General features: G+C 40.4%; 1 protein-coding gene across 2 annotated transcripts in view; it reads left to right on the top strand.

Annotated features, from left to right (window-relative positions):
- The first annotated feature begins 12312 nt into the window (after nucleotides 1-12312).
- MED13L (mediator complex subunit 13L) overlaps nucleotides 12313-24560 on the top strand; it is a 203551-nt gene continuing 191303 nt past the window's right edge. The window contains exon 1 of one of the 2 annotated variants that reach the window (XM_030024899.2): nucleotides 12313-12413. In XM_030024899.2, coding sequence (XP_029880759.1) covers nucleotides 12342-12413 — 72 coding nt within the window. In that variant the 5' untranslated portion in view covers nucleotides 12313-12341. Of the gene's footprint in view, nucleotides 12414-12865; nucleotides 12963-24560 lie in introns of those variants that run through there. The other variant, XM_030024901.2, reaches the window with a different exon arrangement.

Raw genomic sequence — 24560 nt, 5'->3', positions numbered from 1 at the left:
ATAGCACAGTTCAGGAGTTATTTCTGCACTGCCCAACTAACTGACCACTGCTCACAGAAATTGATCTGAAGGAATGTTGTTGACCAAATACTAGGTTTGATACATACAATACTTTTGACTTGGGCTGTTGTGCTTTGTTTAAATAGAACATGAAAACTCTGCAGTGATGTTACATGTACTTAATTAAAAGTGGGTTCTCTTTAAGTGAGGTAGAACATCAGAATTATTATGGAATGCATCTCCATTTTTTTGCAGCTGATAGACACACATAATGCCAAAGTGATTTTCCAACTTTTGAGATGTAAAGTTTGTGTACAGGTTAAAGCACCACAGCTCGTATTATATTTGAAAACTGGATTTAAAGGAACTCTGTTGACTTCTCTGATACCTCCTGAATGCATGCTTGAGTGCTCACAGGCCAGCACCTCCAGTGAAATGTACCCTTGTTGCCTGAGAGGCAGAATTTGAGTATTGATTCCCACCCTGTGCCAGAATATCCTTGATAGAAAGATAGCTGGTTAATCCCAGGCTGGAGCCAGAGTACACACCAGCATACAGGCAGCATGCATGATCAGAGAATTTGACCTCAGGTATTAGCTTGTGACTGAAGCAAGTGTAACACTGTAGACATAGTCTCTGAAAACTGATGAAAGTTGGCTCCTGGCTCCAAAGTCACAGGTTGGATTTTGGCTCATAAATGGTATCATTACTTCAAAAATAGTGTTCTAGAGTAACTTTTTTACGATAATAATGTAATCCTTCACTTAAAATCTGTGAGTATTACCAAAAATATTTGACCTATATTACAAACAGTCATCCAGAAGCCAATTGGCTTGTCTAAAACCACAAAGTGAACTGAGGATAATGCTAGAAATGTTATCCAGCTCTCATGCTCCCAATTCCTTTCTTCAGTTTTGATATCTTCCAAGTTCTTAATATTCTGATAAGTGATCATGATATTTCACACTGAGAAATAGGATGGGGAGGCTCCCCTTTTGGCAGGTATTGCAAGTATACCTGAGTGGTGTGCCTGACTTCAGTTGCAAATAATTACAACGCCAAACTGTAGACTGGGAATGTGCTCAGCCTGAAACTCAGTGGTCTGTGTCCTGTTGAAACTTAGTAAAGATTTAGTGTATTTACAATGGTAAACAACAACAAAATTATGATTTACATGCATTCATGCAGTCCATCATGCTGGCCTAATATTAAGAGACCAAACTAGAGATTCAGTAGAATTGTTACACCTAAGTTTACCATTTTACTCAAACTATACAGCTATGATTTTAATTTAGATTTTACACAAAAATATTTTTTCCAAATACGAATGTGGAACACCAACTGTGTTTTGTCAAATACTGTATTAGCTTGGAGTTCTAGAATAGAACTTAGAGACTGCAGTGTGCTGCGACTTGTAGCTTTGTCAATCATTTAAAAAAATCTCTGTTAGCAGCACTCACTATACTTCTAACTGAAAAAACCCAACACATTTCAGAATAAGTTTGTATCCATAAAGCCCCCACATGTGAGATAGTCAGCAAGTACAAACACTACTTGTTTCCTAATATGAGTGGAAGGGTTTGTTTAAATCAGCAGAGTTGATCTTTGCTCAAGTTAGGTCCATGTGCCAGAAGACTGAAGGTCGTCCCTGATTAGACTAGAACAGGATCAGCTGTGGCCTCAGAAAATACAGTTGCTAATATGTGAACTACTGCTTCTTGGACAAAGTGGGCAGTGGAAGGTAAACCATGAGAAAGGAAGGACGGCTACTTGCTTCGGACCAGGAAGCACGCTCATGTTGTGACCAGGTCATTGTTACTCTTTCCATCTGGCTTTGCAAATCCATTCAAATTTTTAATTGATCTTCTGCATAAAATCTCAGTCCAAGGATTTGCAGCAAAAATTATCAGCTGAGTTGATATGTAGGTATTAGTTATGTTGTATGTCTTAAATGAGGCCAACAGACTTCAGTCTCCACTTAGGAAAACAATAAATATCGCTGTGTAATTCCTTTCTTCATATGTCAAGCAAAGACAACCATTTGAGTTTCCTCCTGAAATGAGTGTCAGAAAAATCCAAAAAAGCAATACTCACTGGGCTTCAGAAAAACAGAAGGATGAACAGATATCTCTAAGTTTGCCTAGCAGTCTGAAAGATAGGTTCCCTTTAAACAAACATTTCAAGCCATGGCTAGTTTCTTGAGTAATCAAGAAAGCAGTTGATTAAATTAAAAGCAGTTGAAATATTGTATTATATATCAGTCTAATTTCTTATGAGGCAAATATTTAACATTTTTGGTAGTAGTAGTAAAATAGGATTTGCTCTGTAATTCCTCTTCAAATTACAGCTTGTGAAACCTTAAAATCTCAGAGGAATGAGTTGTTTCATTTAATTGGGCTTAGAAACAGGGATGTCAACACAGGGCATCTATGGAAGTCTTACGTCTGTAATTCTTTTATTCCTTCACATAATTTCAGCAAAAGCTTTCAGCATAACATTTATCTGCCGTTGATGGATCACTGAATGCTTACAATTGAAGAAAATGAACATCAAAGATATCCAGCAAATTATTTTAATGGTTGGATCTTTCACAGAGCAAGCTTCACCTTTCGTATGTTTTGTTCCCTATAAAAATACGGTTTATATATGTTTTAAAGGCAGAATTTAGCTATAGCTTACTATTTGCTTTGATTTACATTTCTTATAACTGATCTGTAAGTGAACTTGACAGCTTTATGGCCAAAGGGAAGTCCTGATAGTAAGGTTCCAGAACAAAAGGGCCTTAATGAGGTCAGAGTGGTAACAGAATGTAAAACATAACATTTCTTATTCAATCTCATTATTAGTGATGAGCCTCCAGTGGGTCCTCACTAGTTGTTCAGACTCCCTGTTTGGAATGGGGTGGGAGGAAGCAAAGACAGAAGCAGGAACAGGCATAAACTGTGAATAATACAGAAACTATTACAAATATTGAAATGTGTGTGCCTGCCTAGAGTAAAATGCACGGACATAGCCTGTGCATTTTTGTCGGTAGACCTGTGACTGACTAGCCTGTTTAGTTTTTAGATGCATTATTTTCAGGCATATGAGTCTGAACCTTAATCTCTCTTTAAATGGTGCAGTCCATGACAATGGCATCTACTTCAAACTGGTTTCTTTTCATCTCATAAATGCTCACTGACTGCTTGTTTTGTTCAGGATACAGCAGGAACAGCTGCACACCCCTTTTCAGGTCCAAAAGCTATTTAATTGTTCTTGTATAGTTTTTCAACATAACTTTTTAGCCTCAGAAAGCTAGAAGTACAAAATGTGGGAGTGCAACAATAAGATATACTTTTAATGATAAGAAAAATAAATCTAGAGGAAAGAGGAGAGGAAAAATTGGCAATTAAAACTTAATAGTGCCTATAAGGACTTGAATGTGAATGGTGGGTGTGTGTATGATAAAATATTAAAAATTATCCCTTACTTATAAAGAATCTGCACACTGGTTGCTAAAGGCCTGAAGTTCTAGAGCTGTCATCTAGAAAGAGTTTATGACACCTTTTCAGATTGTGGTAACTGTTTCCACATATCCATACAGAAATGCTCTAGCCAAGGCTTTCATAGCATGGATACACTGTTCTTCTGTCATCTAAAGGATCCTGTCTTTCTTTCTTCCAACAGTGTGTGAAAGTGCTTACACCAGAGTACAATCAAAAAAGCCAAACAATTGTAAGGATATGTTAAAGTCAGCTCTCACAGAGCTTTTATTCACTTATAACTGCAGGATCAGGTCCCAAGTACAATTCCATGTCATCAGTATAAAAGCGAAACAACCTGTAACTGAGAGTTATCAGCTGCTTTTTCTAGATCATAATGGTAACATAACATCTTAAATTCAAATCTATTTGTGTTTTTTTAAAAAGTTTCTTCATAGTACTTCACTTTGTAGGAGGATTGTGGAATCCGTTAGATGAACTTAAAACTACAGCTTGGAAATTGCAGTTTGCAACAAGAGGAACAATAACTCTAGAAAAGAAAGAATGAATATTTGAAGGGGGAAGAGTTGGAAGATAACAGAAGACAAAGAGAGAGAGAGCTGCATTAGTCCAGGCTCTAATGTAGTCAGTGATCACAGACCATAAGCCATAGTTTTTATTAATCTTTTTTACAGAACTTGAGCGTGACTTTAAAAACAGCAAAGATTTCTTAGGACTTACAAGAAAAAACTTTACCTTATCTTTTCCTGCCACAGTAAAGCAAGATGATTTTTAGAATTACAAAAAAAATTTTGGTGTGATACACTTAATCTGCCATTTGCCTGTACTTTTCCTGCACTTTGTCTAGAAAGGCCATACTGTCCCTGGCAGATTTTTTTTTCTGTTTTAATTTTAAGCTGCAAAGTAAACATTGTAAGTTTGGCAGGAGAAGTCCATATATATTTCAGGGCAATATTTTGCAATTCTTGTTTTTACAGCCATAAACACCTTCTAATGCCAAAGGGGAAGAGGACTTTAATCCAGATAAAATAAGATTCTCAAACACTGAAAACTGTACTCAAATTTATGGGCCAATTTTAATATTTGAGCTCCCATGCCAAAAGCTGCACATTCCACATCTGCAGCATGGGGTGTTGCCTGACTGGCTGCTTCCAAGGTCATAGCACATCAAGCTGCATCACCCATCCAAAGTTACCCTAAAATCTATTCCAATAAATAAACTTGGAGTTTTGTTCTCAGAATGTGTTCGCCAAATGTTATTTCCATATTTACTTTGCCTTTTAGCCTTAAATCTTTTCATTTTTTTCTCTTGTAGTATTTTTATCCTGTATCTTATTTAACACCTTTTAATAAGCTGAATTCTTACCAAGCGAGCACAACAACATCTGAAAGATGAAATCTATCTCTTTGATGGTATGAAACCATGACCCAACAGGCCCATCCTCTGCCTGGAGGGCTAGTAGGAGCTTCATGTAGATTATTAAATCCTTTAGAAACTCAGGTATGTTTATTCATAATGCAAGGTATCTAGCCAACATCACAATTCTTTCCTCTTCTGAGTGCAAAAATAATTTACAATTAAAAAGTATTTGCCATTTTGCTCTGCCTAGATCATGCTGCCCTTTTATTCCTGAATAGTTTCAGTTGTCATTTGCTTCTTTCTGTTTTTCCAAATAGCTCATTTGCTTTGGTTCTACAGAATATTTAAATGCGAATTTACAATCACGTCTCACAGAAACCAACAGGGCATGCTGGTGCACAAAACTGTTCCTTACCTCCAACTAAAAATAAACATGTTCCTTTGTCTTCCTTCGGTAGGTGCCTTTGCAAGATCTTGCTGGCCAGTTCACTCTATACTGAAACTTATGCCCCTTACACCTTAAGTTCTCAAAGGCCTCTGTGACACACAGAGTGTTCTCATTCTTTTTATAAAAAAACAAGTGAAAACTTGCTACCACAACGATAGCGTTTTGACTGTCAAATGGGACATCATATATGGGACTACTTAATGCTTTATTTTTTAATCTTATCTATTATTATTTTCAACAAGTTTTATTTTTAGCATTACATTTTCTTGAAAGTAATGGTTTGCATTTTGCTATTTGCTTCATCTCTACCAGTTATACCTGAAATGTCATCTAAATATCACCGTGATGTAGGAAAGAAATCAATCCACTTCTCTGCTCCTGAACTGTTTTTATCCTTCCATCCAAAGCCACATTGCTAGAGACCTTCCTTGTCTTTTCTCGAATTGGTTGCTGGCAATTTAAACTTCAGATGGCCAAACTTAGCCATCCTTTTTTCCTGACTCCCTCACACTTACATCACTAGTAAAGGCACCAAGCTACTAGTATTACTCTTTATAACGAGTCAGGCACCTTTGACACCTTCCTTTCTTTCACTGTTCATTCCTCTGTTCATACCACTCTTCACCGCTCTCACTCAACTCCTGCTGCTACTTCATCCATAACAGTAAGAGATGACCTTTTATCTTTCTAGACAGTAAAAGACCTTGTCTAGGCTCCTCATGCCTGCCCCTGCTTCCTTTCCTGCCTCTCTTCTATCTTTTACAATCCAGAGAACAAGAAGCTACTAAGATAATTTGTCTGGTTTTTTTGATGAAAATATGGGAGCACTTTCTTTCAACTCCATGTACAGCTTTACATCTGCTTCACCAGGGTAAGCTTAAATGTCTCATTCTTGTCATTTTGACTCACCTATTAACTTGAACTTTTTCTCTTTTTGCTTTCCTAATGATATGACCTTCAGTTAATCTAAGTCCTCTAAAACTGTTTGCAGATTTCTTTCAACATTATCTTGTAGGTGGAAAAACTTCCCAGAATTGGCTTTCCAGGTCATTAATCTTTCCTCAAACTGGTCCTTAATAGGTATCGTTAGTATAGTATTCATATGAGCAAATAAAATAATTTTCAGGGAATTTTCTTGTGTATAACTCTTTAAGAGGTGTGTTGAAACATTGACCTCTGCCATGTGTGTGCTTTTCTGAACCCCTGCACGATCCTGACCCTGAAACAGTTGTGCCTTGTGAGTTGCTTGTCCATGTAAGTAGTCCCAGGGACATCAACAGATTTAGTCAACTGAAGCTATTTATTTGCGAAAGGCATTTGCAAAATCCCTGCAGTATAACTGCTGTGGGGTCTAGCATCACATCTGGCAGTATCCTACATTTGGTCTTTTCTTCATCCTGGAAGAGGAAAAGAAACAGAAACTCCGTGAAGTCCCAGCAGACTATCCCTGCTGCTGTTGATTGTCAAAGGACAATGCTTAGATACTATAAAAATCTTGGATAGCATCAGCTGGGGGAAGGTTTGGAGTCCTATGGGCTTTTTGACTTGCTTTTGTGCAATTTAAAATAGTCCATGTTATTAATTTTGATTAAAAATATACTTAGTTTCTATAGCTACTTCTATAGTTAGGGATGGTTGTAAACAGACTACATGGATCTATCTTGCAGTATTTATTGATAATGATGGTGAGCAAGGATAACTCATTCAAAGATTGCAGTCTAATCACTAGCAGGACTTAAACTATGGGCCTCATGAACAACTTCTCTACTAACAAATCTTTTACTTATGTATTTATTTTCCTCTTAGGTAGAAGTACCTATCCTTTCAGAAGATCAATATCTTGTTTTAAAACTCAGGTAATTTTTTATCTTTGCTAGGAATAAACAGACTTACTAATGTAGCTGGTCCTGTGTCTTAATAAAATTTAAATTAAAATGTTAGTTTACAGGCAATCTGTAGATTATCAGTGGTCAAAAAAAAAAAACAAACCCCAAACAACTATTTAGGAACTATTTAGTATGGATTTAATGTGTGAACATTTTTGGTTATTTTTTTATGTTGAAATTAGATGCTGTTCATTTCTTTATGCTAGTGAACTAGTTTGGTTGTTTTGGTTTTTTTTTTTCCTCTTAAGTCTTCAATTTGTGGAAGTAAAGGTTTTTGGTTTAAAACCAAAATCATTACGAGTTCTTATTTATAAACACTTGAACAAAAAAATGTAATTACTGGGATGAATTAAAAAACATTTAAGAAATTAATTCAACCTCATAAAAAGTAGACAATGAGACCACTGGAAACATACCTGAAATTTGGCTGTTCATCTGCACTACATTACAAGAACATGCAATAACAAACTGCCTAATTCATGGACAAAGAACTTCTAAAATTCTTTGAGTTTTAGTAATCGTCAATGAAATTACTAACTTGAGTAGAATTTATGTAAGAGCAACTCAAGAGCAGGGGGGAAACAAAATTATTTTCTTTGTTGCTTTTTGATATGTAGAATAGTTAAAGACCATTGGCTTGTATTATGTTCATAATTTGGGTCTCATATCATTCTCCTCCACGCTATCCTTCCCATTACTGGGTGTTGTAGGCAACTGGAGAGGAAAATTTAGAAAACAATAAAAATGACACTTGACAGTCATTATTTATACTGCAAAAGCTGGAGTTTGTGCTAGTGGATAACCATAATGTCTAACTCAAAATACGTGGAAAAATACGTTTTACCTAGAAATGAGTTGTCTTTGAAATGAAATGTCAAACACTGCTGCTTCTTGACACTGACAAAACTTGGCTGAACTCCAGTTCTGCTACTGGTGTAAGAAGGGCCAAACTCTCCATACCCAGACAGAGCTCTGCCTGAATCGAGTGCTCAAGCCGGTTGTATTCCTCAAGTAAATATTCTTTTCATAAATCGGAGGTACTTGAAAGTACAGCAAAGTGGTCGTACTTTAAGACAGAATAAAACCAAGCAACTGCTTTGACATTCTAGCTTTGCCTTAGCCTCCTGACATCTTTGTTTCGTCCTCCATGTTTCGTTTGAAGCATAAGCAACACCTGCTGGTGAAAACAAAGTCTATGAAACTGCTGAGCCATCCTCCTGGAAGAACAGGTTTGATCATTACCGTAAGCTCTTGGTAAGTTGTTCTAGAATAAAAGAAGCTTGCTTATCACTATTTGGACTAATTTTGTAAGAGTAGGTAACTTGCTCCTTCCCAGAGTGCTTATCAGCTCTGTAGGGTGAAGGCTAAGTGTGACACAGCTGATCTTCAGGAGCCCGGAAACTCCTTTCTGCTTCTGAGTTTTGGAATTGCAGCTTGCAAGTTAATACATTGGCAGAATTAATTAAAAGGTTCCTGTATCTTGCTACTACAGAAAAATGGTTATTTTGTTAAAGCAGAACCCCCAATGTTATTGTTCATGCTCATTGATCAATTTTTTTAAAAAAGTAAAAGATAACAGGGAACTAAACTTGAATACCCTGAGCTGGGAAACACGTTCCACCACATACCACCTAGGATAATTACCCACAAGCAAGTGTCACTTGTACTTGTATATGATATCTGTAAGTGGAACAATGTCTGTTTTAAGTAACACTGTTGTCAGAAGACAGCAAGGGAACTTTCCTAGTTTGGTACTGTGAAGTGAATGATTAGACTGTAATGATTTCTCTTGTCTATGATAACTGAACATAATATAAAGTCAAGTAACTGGCAAACCACTTAAAAAGATGCTATCTTTTTTGCAGTTTAACAACAAAATGAACTTTGCAGGGACGCGGTCAAAATGTTTGACCGGTAGGCTTTCACAAATGCAAGCGGCAACCTTCAACTTCAGAACATTGACCCATTACAGGTAATTTAATTATACTAAAAGATTTTTAATTTAAAGAGTGGTTAACGTTCATAGGCATCCTGAAAAATGGCCAAAGCAGCACAGCGTTATTAGCGCAGTGTTATATTAACATTTCTCCCCATGAAAATGGATCTGAATCATGTGTTAGACCCCACATTTTCATGAGAAAATCAAGCGTAATGAGTTGTCTCTACTTGAAAGATCCAGAAGAGGAATGCTGACAACTGGAAATGCCATTTGGAGGGTAAGCAGCATATGGAAGAAACATGAATTCTGCAGCGTCTAATTCTGCACAGTATTGTTAGCTTTCTCTGGGGTAAGTAGTGATGTGATTCTCAGTTTCAAAATATTTCTTTAATAAGGAAATCATTTTTTTTCATGATGAGGGATGTTCTTTTATTCCAGAAATAGAATGGATACTTCATCAAAGGGTTGGTTGTACCCTAGGCGTCATTTAGTGATAGGATGGACAACTGGTGCTGCAGTGTATTTACAAAGAACTGTACTTTTTTCATGTGGAAGGATGTGTTTTGTGGTTGGTTAATACTTATTGCTTGACATATTTACAAGTGTCAGATTGTGTTCTCTGTTTATAAGACTTGTTGCCAAAAGGAAGTGGGGTAATATTGTCCAAAGTATGCCACTGATTCTGGATTGCCAGGCTGCAGCGAGCCACTTCTAGACTACGGCAGTTTGGCTACTTTGTCAGCTTTGCTCCTTACCAGTTTGGGGCTTTTACAGCATCTTTGTACCGCTTTGATTCTCCTAGATGAAGTGAAGGAGGACAAAAGTCTTGCCCTAGGGTGAGTCTAGGCTTTGTTTGGCTGACTAATAGGTGTAAAAAAAATAAATAAATTGCAATTGTAACCGAATGTGAATATTTAATTTGTGTTTGAAAACACTCTTCCTCTCACTAATAGAGGCCCGGTCTTTGCAACACGGAATTCCTGTTCGGCGTGACAGTGGAAGGAACGGGGCATGATGGATCGGACTTGTCAGACAAAGAATGCACGTGGTAAGAGCACTGGTCTTGGTGGAAATTTTCTTTTGGCCTAAATTCTATATATCGCTCTGTGTACGTAATTGAGCTAAATGGCTGTGCCGCTTGTTTGCCTTAGAGATTTTTAACTATGAGGTAAGTCCAAACAAACTCCATTCAGTCATTAGACTAGATGCTAATCTTAATTTATTACAAAGAACAGTGAATTGCAAAAAAGGTGCCTAAGATTAAACTCACGATAAGGAAAGCTGCCATTGAGCAGAGTGAGAACTTTTCCCACTGAATCAGATCATTGAAAACGTGCTACGTTTCTGTATTAACGCTTAAGCTGAATTGCTAAATAATATATCTTTTAAGCAGCAACATTTGCTTTCTGTCGTCACCTGCGGAACACACCTGTCAGTGAGAAACTCGGGCAGGTGAGCTTTAATCTGCCTAAGCAGGTCAGGTTCCCACTGGTTAGAATCAAAGGGTCATTCAGAACAGCGAAAACATTTTTTGTTGTGAGTTACATGTTTTAAACAAAGTATTTAGTATTTATTGTTTGCGTCCATCCTTTCTTCCTCTCCAGACCGTGGCTATGACAGGAATGAATTTCGTTTGTTTGTTTAACTCAGGCACTCTCGAGTTCCTTTTATAAGAAAGTAACTGTACACAACGCCTGAAAAGCTGTTTGTAACGGGACGCATGCGGGACTGCTCTGGATTTTGGCGAAGCCGCGTTTCGCGTGCTCCGCAGAACCCGGGGCTGAACTTGGCTGTTAAAGGGGAGCTCCCGGGGGACGCCCTCATTGAAGAATCGGCACGGATACCTTTCGGAGCGAGTCTGAAAACTCGCAGGTGCCCGCGGGAAAACCCGCCGGACTCTTCGCGGCGGCGAACTGCAGCGCGGCGGTGAAACGTTTATCCGGCGGCCGGTAGCCCATCGGCGGCGGGGACGGCAGGAGAACCCCCGGGCCCGCCGCACGGACAGCGCCAGCAACGAGAAAGTTTGTCCCGTCCGAGAGAGGCGAGGAGAAGAAGAGAAAAGGAAGAAGCAGAAAAGGAAAGGCAGAAGAAGAGAAAGATGAAAGATACAGAGCGAAAAAGAGGCAAGGGCGGGAGCCGAGAGGAGGAGGGAGGGGAGGGGGGGGATGGAAAGGGGGGGGGGGGGGGGGAGCCCCGGCTGCCGGGCCCCCGCCCTCCGGCGGGCGTCACGTGGGGCGGCGGCGGCCAATGGCGAGGCGAGTTGCGCCTGGCGGCCGCCATTGCTGTCAGAGTGGAGAGAGGCAGAGGCGAGTGTGTGTGAGGAGGAGCGGGTGAGCGGGGCCGCTGGGCGGGCAGCGCCAGGCGGAGGGGGGCGAGTACGGGCGGGGACGGCGCTCCCTCTCTGGGCCGGGGCTGCCGCCCGCCGCCCGCAGTACCGGGAGCCCCGCACGGAGCGTAAACAAGGCGGCGGCGGCGGCGGCAGCAACAGCAGGAGGAGGAGGAGGAGGAGGAAAACACCATCCACCCGCAGCCAGCGGCGGCAGCAGCGAGGGGCGGCCGGGCGGGGAGGGGAGGGGACACGGCCTCCGCCGGCACGCGAGACAGCGCCCCCCGCCCGCCGCCGCCGCCACTGACCGGGACCGGGACCCTCCCCCGGCCCGCGGGAGGAGACCCTCCCCTCTCCTTCCCCTCCGCCCTTCGCCGCGACGCGTGCCCCGGCCGGGGGGGGGGCCAGACCTGGACGCGGAAGGAGGGCCCCGGGCCCCCCCCCCGTTTCTTCTCTTCGCCCCGGCGACGCTGAGGCGGCCTGGAGGACCGGAGGAGCCAACCCCCCCGTTCCCCGGCCCCGTGTTGAGGGGGCTCGGACCGAAACGCCCCCGCGCTCCGCCGGAGAGGGCCCCCGCCGCACCGGGCCGCGCCGCTTGAGGATTACCGGGCCGGGGACGGGCGGAGAGGATCGCGCCCGCCTCGGCCGCGGCGCCCGGACCACCCCGCCCGCGGCGCTCCCCCTGCCGGCCGCGCTCCCCCGCTCCGAGCGGGCCGGGCCGGACCGCGGCTGCCGCCCCGGCCAGCGGAGGCGCGGGCCGCGCCGAGGAGTGCCTGCTGCTGCTGCCGCCGCCGCTGTCGCTGCTTCTCCGCCGCCCCCCCGCTCCCCGCCCCACTCCCCCTCCGCCGGGCCCGTCTCCTCAGACATGCCCCGCTCTGGCGGCCGGGCTCGCCGAGGATCATGACTGCAGCGGCGAACTGGGTGGCGAACGGGGCCAGCCTGGAGGACTGTCACTCGAACCTCTTCTCGCTGGTGAGTGCCCGGGGCTGGGGAAGGGCGGCCGAGGGGTTAACCGGGCGCTCCGCCGCGCAGCGAGTTCGCCGCTGGAGGTGCGGCTGCCAGGGGGGCTTTATAGTCGGGGCCCGTGGGGCTGCTCCTCCGCTGGCCCCTCCCCCGGCCCGGCTCCCCGTGTTTATTTTGCTCTTTAACGTGGTTTGCTGCGAGTGCGTGTGTTGCTCTCGCGGCTGCGCTCCTCTGAATAGGGGAACGGAGAGGCGAGGGATCGTGTGTGTGTGTGTGTGTGTCCCCCGCCCGTGCTGCCTGCATGTACGACCATCTTCTCTGGTAAACAGTCTCTTCTCCCCGCCTCCCTTGGCACTCCGTGCCCTGTGTGCTTTGTGCCTACCGAACTGTGGGGTTTTTTCTCTCCTTTCACAATGACAAACGCCATTTCAGCAGCAGCAGCAGCAAGCGGTCGCGTAGTGTGATTGTCGGACTTGTGCTCTGGGCTCTTGTGACTGCGCGTCAGCTGTTGTTACAGCGTGGTCTCCTCTTTGCATAGATCGTGCTTGGGGGCGAGAGGTAAAAAAAAAAAAAAAAAAAGAGAGAGAGAAACCCCAAACCTTTTCAGTGGCTGAAAATGTAGTATGCTGGATAGCTTGTTTGCATAGACGCTGTCTACCCATCTTACTGGTAACTGACAACTTCCTACTCGTATTGCCTGGTTTAATGTTGCAGAAATTATGGTATCACTTTTGGCTAGCTACAGATTTGTAATTTAAATCAAAAACAAGAAAAACAATTCGTTTCTCTGTAAGGGCAAAGTCATTTGGAAATACCTTGCATTATTTTACCTGACACATATGGGAACATTATGCCTTCTGTCTGGGCAACAGCTGAGTGAGCGAGAGGACTATTGGATCATCAAGAGCCTTCTAGTGCTACCAGGGATAATGTCGGAGGGAAGGAGGGACTTTTTTTAGTGCATGGTATGGTATAATTAAAGCAAAAACTTGTAATGCAAGTTTAGGGGTAGCATGTAGGAAAGATTTATGGTAGATGCCGCCTCCCCAGTCAGAGCTCTGCCAGAATTGGAGGTGGGTGCATGTGGTGGTGGTCTTTTTCTAATAGAAAGGGAGAGGTTGCTTTTAGCTCCCTTATAGGAATTAAAGAGAAAAAAGAAAATTAATTAAAACCACAAACGATCGAGCTCTTTGTTTTATGTTTTTCACCTTTTATTGCTGTATGTGCATTATTTTGCCTCTGTTGTTTTTTTTTTTTTTTTTTTTAATGTATGTGTGTGTGGTTTTTATTTCGCTTATACCTTTTAAGAATCTGGGACAAGAGCTGTAGTCACGCTGCTAGGAAACTGGCCCAGAGATTCTTCCGCAAGAATAAATGCAATTCTTACTTTGGGTTTTTATCGAACTGTTGCGTTGCGTGAGTTTGTATCTATGCTTCTGTCTGATAGCATTGCTATATATTTATATTAGAAAATGCTATATGTATCAAGATGCAGGAATTGTTATGGTGGTTTTGACTGCAGTGCTCTTACCAAGTAAGAAAGAAAAAGCGTTAAGCGTGAGGGAGACAATTGTATCTGATCGTAAGAGCAAGGTAGTGAATGCTTTGTCCTTTACGGAGAGAGAGTTGTGAAGTCTCCATTTATTAATGGAGAATTGAGTAGCGTGTTTTTGAGAAGCGTAATGTTTCATGTAGTTGCAGTCTGCAAATCTGTCACTGGTAAAAATAATTGTTGGCGTGCAATTAGCATAAATTATAAAGTGAAGTTATTTCGTAGTTATTGTGGTTTGGTGTTGTGTTTGTTTTTTTTTTCTTTTTTTTTTTCTCCCCACCTTACTAGACTAGGGAAATGTTAAATTTTAAATGGGTGTGTAATATCATTGAAATAAGTTTAGCAAAATTCTTTTCCAAGTGGGTTTAATAGTACTAATAATAATGAGTTTAATGTGCAACCCTTTAATCTCTCATGTAATTTTGTGGGAGGTATCCATACCTGTAATGTGGTGCTATGTATGAAACGGTAATGTTTTTATTGTTTTCTGGCTCCACTTGCAAAAAGAAGTGCAATACCGTAGTATTACTTTTTTTTAATATAGCATATATGCAAACCATTAGGGTGATTTATATTATGTTAGTATTTGTTAGGATTTATGTATCAGTAAAAAATATTGAGAAAGGAAATATTGACTGGAAATACGTGGCCAACACCGTTGACCCTTTAACCTCAAATTGTCATAGTTATTTCAAAATTTATGAAGTGTTAAAGCTACAGTAGTCTGGATTACTAATTAGAGAAACTTTTGCTAATCATTTACTTTTTCAGTGTAAAGGAAAAAAACATGCACAAAGTAAATCAGCTCTTGATGGGAATTCATCCATTCTTTAGGAGTCAGGTGGATTACAAATCTCTTTGAACTGATTCTGCTATTAGAAGTTGACAATTAAATTTTTTTATCGCAGGCTTTGTTTTGGGTGTGAATCACAAAGCAATGTTCTTGACTGGAGAGTTACAGTTCTGAAATAGTTATAATCTACTGTGATTCTGTTTGTTTATGTTGAAATAATTTCTTCCCACAAACATTTGTTTTGTTTAAGAAGGAACGCTATCTCCCCACCCCAGAGAAAGCAGAGCTTTGTGGCGAGTCTGTCTGGTTGCTGTAGTGGATTCGGGTTGGTTTAACAATTCATAATCTCTGTCTGATTTTTCTTTTGACTGTAGACAGCCTTTAGAGAGAAGTTAGATACCAGTGTTTCTTCTGAATCTTTTTACGGAAAATATTTTCTAAAAGCTTTTTAGCAACTGATTCTCTTTTATCATTGATGTCCAGAAAGTATAGGGGTCCTTAGTTTTCTTAGCTCAAAATATTTCATTTGAGGGGAAGGCAGAGTCTTCAGTTAAAAGTTTGAAGTTAGCTTTGAATATCCAGATGCTGAGCGTGATCTCAGGCTTGCCTAGTTGGGTTTCATGAAGCGTCCCGCTGGAGTTAGTGACGCAAAGGTCTGTTGTCTGTATTGCGTATTGCTCTATACTGAAGCAGGAATCCAGTGCCGTTCTAGAAAATGGGTTAATGTTTGTATGCTCTGTCAGGCAAAAAAACCCACAGACAACCTACACAAAGAAATCTGGAGTTTCGCTCTAAATGTAAAGCATTTCTTAGTAAGATGATGTAAGGACCGGTTTGCATATTTGTCCTCAGAATACACCTCGGATATAAACTTGTTTATGCTGGCATACGCAGCAGATTAATAGGCTTGCTCATTAAAAATACACTGTCTGTCTGAAACTGCTATGTTTCTGGCACAGCAGTAGAAGAAATTATATTAATCCTAACTCTGTTTTTGCAGTAGTCAAAATGTCTGCTGCTGCTTCTGAAAAAGAGTCTCTGTTTATCAAAAGAGTATTTAATAAGCAATTGTTAAGGGCCAGTTTATTTAAATACTAATTAAGAGTTGTCTAATAACTATTTAGAGACAAAATGTTCTGAGGTAATACACTTTGTATTAAAACTTCAGACCCAGCTGGCAAACAGTCTTCCTATGAATAATCCTTAATCATAAAACTAGTCTTGCTGAAATTAGTATGACTTCTCCTGTGAGTAAGGGTTAATCATATGATGGTGAGGGCTTGCATGAAGTATGAAGATGTTTCCCCAGCTGTCTGGCTTAGCTGCTGTGGTGGATCCAAAGGCATAAGTCAGTCTCTGAAAACTGGGATGAAGTTGCGTAACGTTTTATATGTTGGAGCTGGAAAAAGAGTACAGCAAAGGGTGTCAGGAGTGACCTAAAATTTGGAGTAGTTTTCGTGTGGTGAAAGATTAGATACTGTAGGAGCCTTCAGCCTGGAAAAGACATGATTGTGTTCTTGGAAAGTGAGACCTATTTATAGAGGACTTTATAGAAGCTGGTATGGAAGATGTCATGAGTACTGGTTTAAATGTGTTCTTACAGAAACCTGCTGCCAGAAAGGTCCAGTTAGTAGGAATGGTGTCTTTGTTCCAGTTAGTGTTCAAAGGCAAATTTACGAACTGTAAAGGTCATTGCTACTGTTACTTTTTTCGGTTTGCAAACGGGAACAGAAGTCGTTGCGTTCGATCAGTGAGTTTTGTTGCCGTTTTCAGAATGAAACTGAAAGGAGTCAAGGATATCTGAGATGGCATTTGAATTATTTTCTTAAAAGTTTTTCATGTCATTCAGAAAGCGAAGGCGGCAGAGGTTGCCAGTGAGGTACTCCTTGGTGTTGCATAATTGTCGGTAAAGGACTTCATAGTAAATGGTTGATTGCCCAACCACCTGCTTAAGTAGCAGTAAATTAACCAGTAGTCGTTCTTGCTTATTGTATTATCGTAAATGCAGTGCTCCAAGCAGTAGGCTGTTATTTTGGCATGCAGGATGTTATATCACTACATAGTAGATATCTTGCTTGTTTGAAATTGTATGTAGGTGTGAATTTACATGCATGTATATTTAAGAAATGGAATTAACCTCTCAAGTTTTCCAAAAGTATTTGATTCTTTAGTTATCTTTATCCTGAATTTTATTAGGTAACAAGATAGAAGTAGAAAAATGACATAAGAAAGCTTGCTTGCTTCCTGCTAATAAAAGATTATTTCACGTTTTAAATCACTGCAGTGGCAGGTTTTTATTATGTCCTGTCAGAGTATTCGACAGTTTAATGTGTATACTAGGGTGTGAGTTTGAAGAAAATAGACCCAGATTTGCAAAGAGATTGGGACGGAGCGACATTCAGTTAGCTTGCCCAGCTTTGGGAGTGGAATTAACGAATCTGTGTTGGGTAACTAACCTTTTCTGAATATTGCACAAAGAAAATCGAGTGCGCAGGAGTGACATTTGAAGTTCAGGACAAAGCATGCCGAAGAATCCCAAGCTAGCCACTAAGAAATATTTGAGTGAGGTTTTCTTGAAATTGGGATTATCTTCTGAACGTACATGTGTACTGGAGCTGCGAATCCTTCTCCGATGACTGTGTTCTGATTTTGGTGACAATGCGAGTCCTTTGGCAAGACGGCTATTGCAAACATCAACGTGATTAAGAAAATAATCCTGGGTAACTATGTCTTAAGAATCATGATTTTCACTTACTGTAATACTATCTGAAAATACATATTTCTGGATTTTTCTACATAATTAAGTGCAGTATTGACATCATAACCCCAGTTCTCAAAACCCCCCAGATTCATTTGATCTTGAATTTTTCTCCCCTTCTGCTTCTGAGAGCACTTCCTTATGTGAAAGAGAGTAAAGAAGGAACTCTTCAATCCTATATGTTGACCTTTCTTCTATTATTTTCCTTCCTGACTGTGCAATTCTTTTGAAAAAATCTAAAGATACTGAAAGTTTTGAGCTTCAGTGGGGAAAAAAAATTGTGGTGCATATGAGATGTATCTGCTGAATGTGTTAACCTGATTAACTTTGGTCATTAGATGAAGAAGGAATTTTTATGGATTTTGTTTTAATTTTTTAATCTCTCTGTTTTCAAAAATGTTATGCCTTGGTAAAGGGAGTGTGTGTGTGTGTGTGTGTGTGTGCAGACACACTGCTTTTTAAATACCGAAAGAACATCAGTGTTACTGGAGTATTATACTTTGTAGTAAGTTGAACATCTATGCTTGTTTGAAGCTTTCTGTTTACTTGATAAGAACGCTTAACCTGTTGTCTCCACTTTTCCTTGATGGCTGTACGGAGTTACACCACCACCACCCCGCCACCTGTGACTGGGACCACGTTGCACCTTTCTGCAGTTTTTCATTGTCTTCCCCTGCTGTTACATCTCCTCAAAGTTCCAATTCCGAAGCCTTGAGTCCTATTCTTTCTCTGCCTTTTATTTTTCGTTCAGTACTGACTGTCTCCTGACTCCGATATACACCAGGATCATCAAATTATAAATTAGTGTCTTTTGGGTTTTTTCCTAGTCGCTCCTTTGTATTTGTGGGAGGTTACCAGTTGACGTCCACAGACTTACTACATTGCTGTCCTACAAACCCTTTTCCTAAACTTGTTTGTGGGATCTTACAGACATCCTCATAACACTGAATAGGTGGTTGGTCTTTTCAGACTGTTGCCTTTAAGGCTGACAAGTATAGTTTTATATTCTTTCAAGTCTGTGTGTATTCATTTACTGTTCTGTGGGTAAGTAGTGCACTTTTTTGTGTAGAGTCTAGCACAGTGGGATTTGCAAGTTGTTGGTGCCATAGTAACACAAATAATGAAACAAATACTGTTCTGACGAGAAGTGTGCTCATTTCAGTATTAACTTGCCAGTTTTAAAAGTACACCAGTGTTTTCAACAGAAGATCCCAAATCAAATCTGGAAGATTTGTTTATATGGAGTATGTATTTACACGGGGGCATCCTTCTTCCTCAGACCAAACTTTTATACCACTTTCATTTTAAGCTCTAAGTAATGCTTTAAAAATAGGTCTTCTTTCCCTGAGTTCCGCAAGATCAACTGGTAGTTTCCAAGAGAAACCAGCTAATAAAAATATTGTCCTCTAACAGACCTCAAAATATTACTAAAACATTGTGTTAGATTCCCTCTGCACACAGTTGTGAAGTATATACCGCAGGGATAACAGGCCTGTGATACTAAGAATGACAGCTTGCATTGTTTCCTGCTGTGGCTTCAGCTAGTTACGCAGTCTTGCATTAGTATGATCGCTATACTGTAAAATGATAATGACATCTGAACATAAACCACTTTGATACCATATAGTAAGTTTAACTTTTCAGATCAGGAGGGTTCTTAGCATTTTACTTAGTAAGATGGTGCCTGGTTTTTAGTATCTCACAAATGTAAAAGGTTTAAGCAGTCTTTCCAGCTTGTGCTGGAAGTTTTTGATTAATTTTGATAAATCCTGACTCTCACTTCCTACCTGTCTGTTAAAAAATGTTATTTCTCATTGAGTCTTGTGTGGCTTAATTCACTTTCCTAAGCAGAGTTGCAGTAGTGCATATGGAAATGTGACTTGAGCTTTTAGTGGCATTCTCTCTTTTGTTTCTTTGAGACAGGAAATTTTATTGTGTGTTGCTGTTGTATAATGTGCCCCTAGGCAATATTTACACTTATGTGACTAACACAGATGAGCTTAAACATACACAAAGACCTTGTCCCTATACTAAGGAATGTATTTAATCAGCTTATGAAAATGGAGAAAAATGGTCAGTCTTCTGAAATTAATTTTTAGTATAAGATATGACACACGTATTTCTGTATCACTTCTCCTTAGGCGCTTACCTCTGCTTTCTTTAGTCAGCCAATGTTGCAGTGTAGTGTACTATTCTTGTTTTCTATGAAAAGAAAATAATATTAATTAAAGAAGAAAAGGTGTGGTTTTTCTCCTGCTCTCATTTTTCTCCCTCCCCCTTCCCTCTTCCATGCCTTGGTGACCCCAGAAGGATTCATAAGCTCATATCTAAGCCTGGATCAGGGAGCTGACCTAGTGAAAAGCTTTTCCCCCTTCTCATTCCCTAGCCAGCTCTGTGTACCCCTCCTTCCTCTCTCTCCCCACCAGGTTTTGGCAGCGGCATGGATTGAAGCGAGATCAAAGTGGCTGCGTAACCACAATCCATGTCTTGGAGAAGGAAATTTAAAGCTTGTTCAGTAAAACTTTATTTAATTCATCTTTTAGCTTTAAAAGAGCTATGCTGTGGTCAGTGCCTTGTTGTTGCCTATTATAGCTCCATATTTGCCCATAAAATACAGTATTCTGTGAGAACAGAGGATTGAGGAAAAAAATTTAGAGGAAGACTGTTCTGTACCTACTGACCAGGCATTGGCAACCTTCAGTTTTTTGGTAACGATGCGTTCATAGCTGACAGCTATGAGACATAAGTTTCAAAATGTGTGGTTTGTTAGTATAAAACCATGACTTTTTTCTTATTGGAGTCTCTGGTTTACTAGGAAGTTTTTAAATCTAGTCTAGTATATCTGCAGTCTCTTAGTGTTAGGTTTTTATGAGTCTCACTTCGTGTATGTCCACAATATTACTGGATTTGTAGGTGGTTCTGGGTGAGTTATAAAATTAATTCCAGGAACATCTTGTAGTGACCATGTCAAGTATTTTTATTAACAAAAAAAAAAAAAAAAAATCTTTGCTGACAGAATAGGTTAATTGGTTAAATTACTTTATTCTGAATTTGCTGGTTTCTTTTAGCCCAGTTTCTGATTATTTAATTTTGCATGTGTATTTTAATAAAATTTTGACTTGAGTTCTCTGTGAATTTCGTTCTGGCAGGAGTTGCTGGATTCTTGTCTTTGCAGGAATGACAGTAAGAAAGCTGGCAAAATGAATCTACATGACCAGTCATGTAGTGGATTGATTTACTTCTTTCTATATTAAGGAAGATTTGTAAGAAAGAATTCTTGATGTGGTGGTTTTTTTTAAAGGGCTGAGGGATTTTGGCAGACTGCCTAACAATTTGAGCTTTATTTGATGTCACTGGTCAAGACGATGTTGATGCTAAAGAACCAGGGCTGTCTGATTGTATTTCTGCACTGTTACTACCTTCCTAGCCTGGAGCCAGGAATCTGGGCCAGGGCCCATTTGGGCAGGCAGCGTAGTTTGCTTTGCAGGTCAGTGATGGACACATGCGTAAAACAGCTATGTGAGCTGTCGTTGGTATTCCCTAAGCAGTTCTGCTTAGATGTGGTGTACAAAAATGTTCTAGTTCTGAGCTCTTAAATTCCCTTTGTGTAAGGGAAGAAAAGGAACTGCATTCTTTAACTCGGTATGCCAAAGTTTACTCTACTCGGGTTGTTACTTCCTCCAGCCCCCCCTCCCTCCCCTTTTTTTTTCTGCCCATATGTCAGATTACTTGGTTTGGGAAACATCTGATAGTCCATTGTATGACTCTGATGTTTGACATTTCCTTCCTCCTTAAGTTAAAAAAAAAATTTAAAAAGTTAAAGTTGGGGGAAGAGAGAAGATTTCTTCGTTTACTTGCAGATTTGCTTTTGTCATCTTTTTTCATGTGTTGGACTACTTTTCTGCAAGAGAGGGGTTTTTTTTAATTTGGAAAATGGGCAGTTACTCAGTTCTGATTCTGCCTTTTTGAAGGGGACTTGCAAACCTAATCATTCACCGTGTCTTAGAATGAGGGAGGGATTCTTGGGCTAGCAAGTTGCACATTTGCTTGCTTTCTTTTGTGTGCTATCTGAAGTGTGCAGTGGTAGTTTTCATTTTATTATCTATTCTCAACCATCTACTCAGAAGTTAAAACACAGTTGATTCCAATTTGTAAAGAAACTGGCTGAAGTGTTATGGAACTCAGAGGTACCTTTTAGTGTGCTCTGTAAAATAGTGTCCATAACCTGACCTGCAGGGTAGTTCACTACCTAAACCTAGGGTTTGTTAAAATGAAAAGAATGTATTCAATTCCTTCTGTCTTTTTGTCTTGGAGATGGCATTTTGCTTCCAGGCATTGTATGCATCCATTGCATACAGCCTACACTGGTATACATTTGTTTCCAACATGGGTAAATTTCATTCCAGTTCTTCCCCTCTTCCCCATAAAACCACCCAAAACAAATCAAAACCCACCATGTCTTGTTTTAAAATGCTTTTGTCTGTCTTGGCTTTATTAAGTAGGTGTGTTCTCCAAGTACATGGATAGGTCTTCCATAGTAGCATCCTCTAGATTCCTACGTATTCAGTACCTGTTTTGTTGTTCAGATTGACTTTTCAGTTTCCCTCTCTCATGCTTGGTGGTGAGACTCCAGCATGACGACTTACCATTTCATGTGTCTGTATTGGTGCAAAAGCCAGTAAGTACGAGTGTGTGGAAGTGCGTGCCTATGTGTGTTTCAGTCACACGCTGACCTGAGAAGATGTTGCTGCCATCTTTCAGTTTCCTTATATTTTTGTGTCTTGAGTATTTTTGACTCAAAAGCATCTTTTCAAGTAATGGCTAAATCTCAGCCCTTTGGCTTCCACCCACACTTATCACGTTATCCTTTTACATCTCTGTCTGATGAACTTAGTTACAGCCTTTACGGTGAAGAGAGCTGACGAGCTAGGCGCCAGTTTGGAACCGTGTACCGAGATGTGCTGAATCAGTTAAGGGACTGGAGATTTGCTAACTAAAGCCATTCACTGAGGGTGAAAGATGTTGATGCAACTAACTCAAAGGTCTTCTCTCAAAAATTCCTTCTTTTGTTCTTTTTGTTGTTGTTTTATATTGAATTTTTTTAAGAGTTCCTGGAGTTGGTCCTGAATGACTGTTACTGTTTTATTGATGGGTGCTTGGTATTAACTCGAGGACGGCAAGTCTGAGAGCTATTTTGAGGGTGATCATTGACACTGCTCCTCAAGTGCTGATAAAGATTTCAAAGATGCCAGTGTGGTATCTAGCTAAATGACATGGCATGGGAACAGCTTTGTTGAATCAGAACAAAAGTCCATTAAAGTGTCCTGTCTCAAAGGTGGCCGGCCAATGGCTGTTTGGCCTGCTGGATTTAATGAAGTGTTGTGTTGGTGCTTACCAGTTTAACAGCTGCTATGCTGTCAGTGACAGCGACATGTATTGCGTGGCTTTTTGTATTTGGGAAGTCACCTAGGGGCTTGCTATAGGTGCTCATAGTGATGCTGCAATTTTTCTGGGACAAGAACAGGGGACGCAAAAAATCTGCTGCAAAAGCATGCACTCCCATGTAAACATGAGCAGTTACCTGGAGAAAGATGTAAGAGTAGGTCAAGGACATAATAATACGTCCCTTGAACAATCTCCCAGGCTCCGTATATATTTGGTTGAGAGATTTCTTGAACCAAGTAGATATTTAATAGACAGTTTTTCAACTAGTACCTAAGGTTTTATCCTGACACGAAGTTCAGCCCTCTCGTTGTGGTTTGAGTCTGCATTCTGCTGATTTAATTTGATACCTGGAAGACACAACCAGCAGCTGTGCTCTAGAGACCCTCAGAGTTTCCCTCTTTTAGACTGAACAGTCTTAATCCTTGAATGCTTTTTGTTGTATGGAATATATACTTTTTAACTATTCCTTTCTGTTTTCTCTACTTTTTGATGTGGTGAAACAAGAACTGCAGTTAGTGATGAAGGTGCAGAGCTAGAGGTGAATCATGATGGCCTAACAATTTCTGTGTCACCTTCTGTTTCTTTTGTGAGAATTTGTAATATTCCATTTTGTTTTGCCAACCTGTTTTTGGAAGATACTGTTTCTCTTTCAGTATGTCAGCATGCACTCATTTTCCTTCCTTCTGCTGTGTTTTATTTTAGTCTTTTACTTTAGTATTTAACCTTGAAATTCTGTGACGGTTGGGATGCATATCAGCAATTTGGGCCCTTTTATCAGATTACTCTTTTATGCTTGCCACTCAAAACTTCTTTGTTGGTAGCTTGTGCATGTGCCAGAACTGCTGAAATTTGAGCATTAATATTGGACTCCTTTTATATTTTCTACTGGGAAAGATTGTACTTAGTTGCCACCTCAAATTCCTTTTGAGACTACTCTGACTTTTGTTTCTTTGAAACAGTCTATTAATCTTTCTGGCTGCCTCCTCTCCCACATAGGCAGAATCACACTGACATCTAGTAGAGAGAAGAAAAAATAGCTAATTTCTGTTAGTACTGTTTACTTTTTAGGCATAACAGCTCAGGCTATTAGTTTGTGGCTTTTAATAATGGTATATGTGGACTCTATTATTTTAAATATGTCTTGGTTTTCTGGTCCTCCATACTATGATATAGTATCTCAAATGTCCCCAGGTACAGAAGTCCACCAGGAAGATATCTGATAATAGGATTTTGGTTACAGCTAAATCCTTCACTGAGACTTGGCAAAGATAAAAGATGACATACAAATGCCCTGACACTGTTGCTTGTCACAAACAGCTCTGAAGTAGTAGCATTTAGATAATCTGTTCCAGGGGGTATGAAGGAAGAGGGTGGCACGGTATGAAGAGATTTATCCAGCAGAAAGCTGTTTCAGGCACACGTGCTGCATGCAGTGGTGTGCTCAGTTTCTTGCTGATCTTAAGAGCAAATGAACAACAACAAACAAAAAAAGGATAATTTTTTTCATCCTTCATTTTCCAAAGATTGTTAGTGGCTGTCCTTTATCCTTTTTTTCCAGCCACTTGATTGTGTGCTTATACAGGGAAAGGATTAAAGTCAAACATGTCA

Source organism: Aquila chrysaetos, chromosome 9 (genome assembly GCF_900496995.4).
Source record: "Aquila chrysaetos chrysaetos chromosome 9, bAquChr1.4, whole genome shotgun sequence".
NCBI classification, from domain to species: domain Eukaryota; kingdom Metazoa; phylum Chordata; class Aves; order Accipitriformes; family Accipitridae; genus Aquila; species Aquila chrysaetos.
The sequence above is the reverse complement of the archived record's forward strand: the minus strand, read 5'-3'. Positions and strand labels throughout refer to the sequence as shown.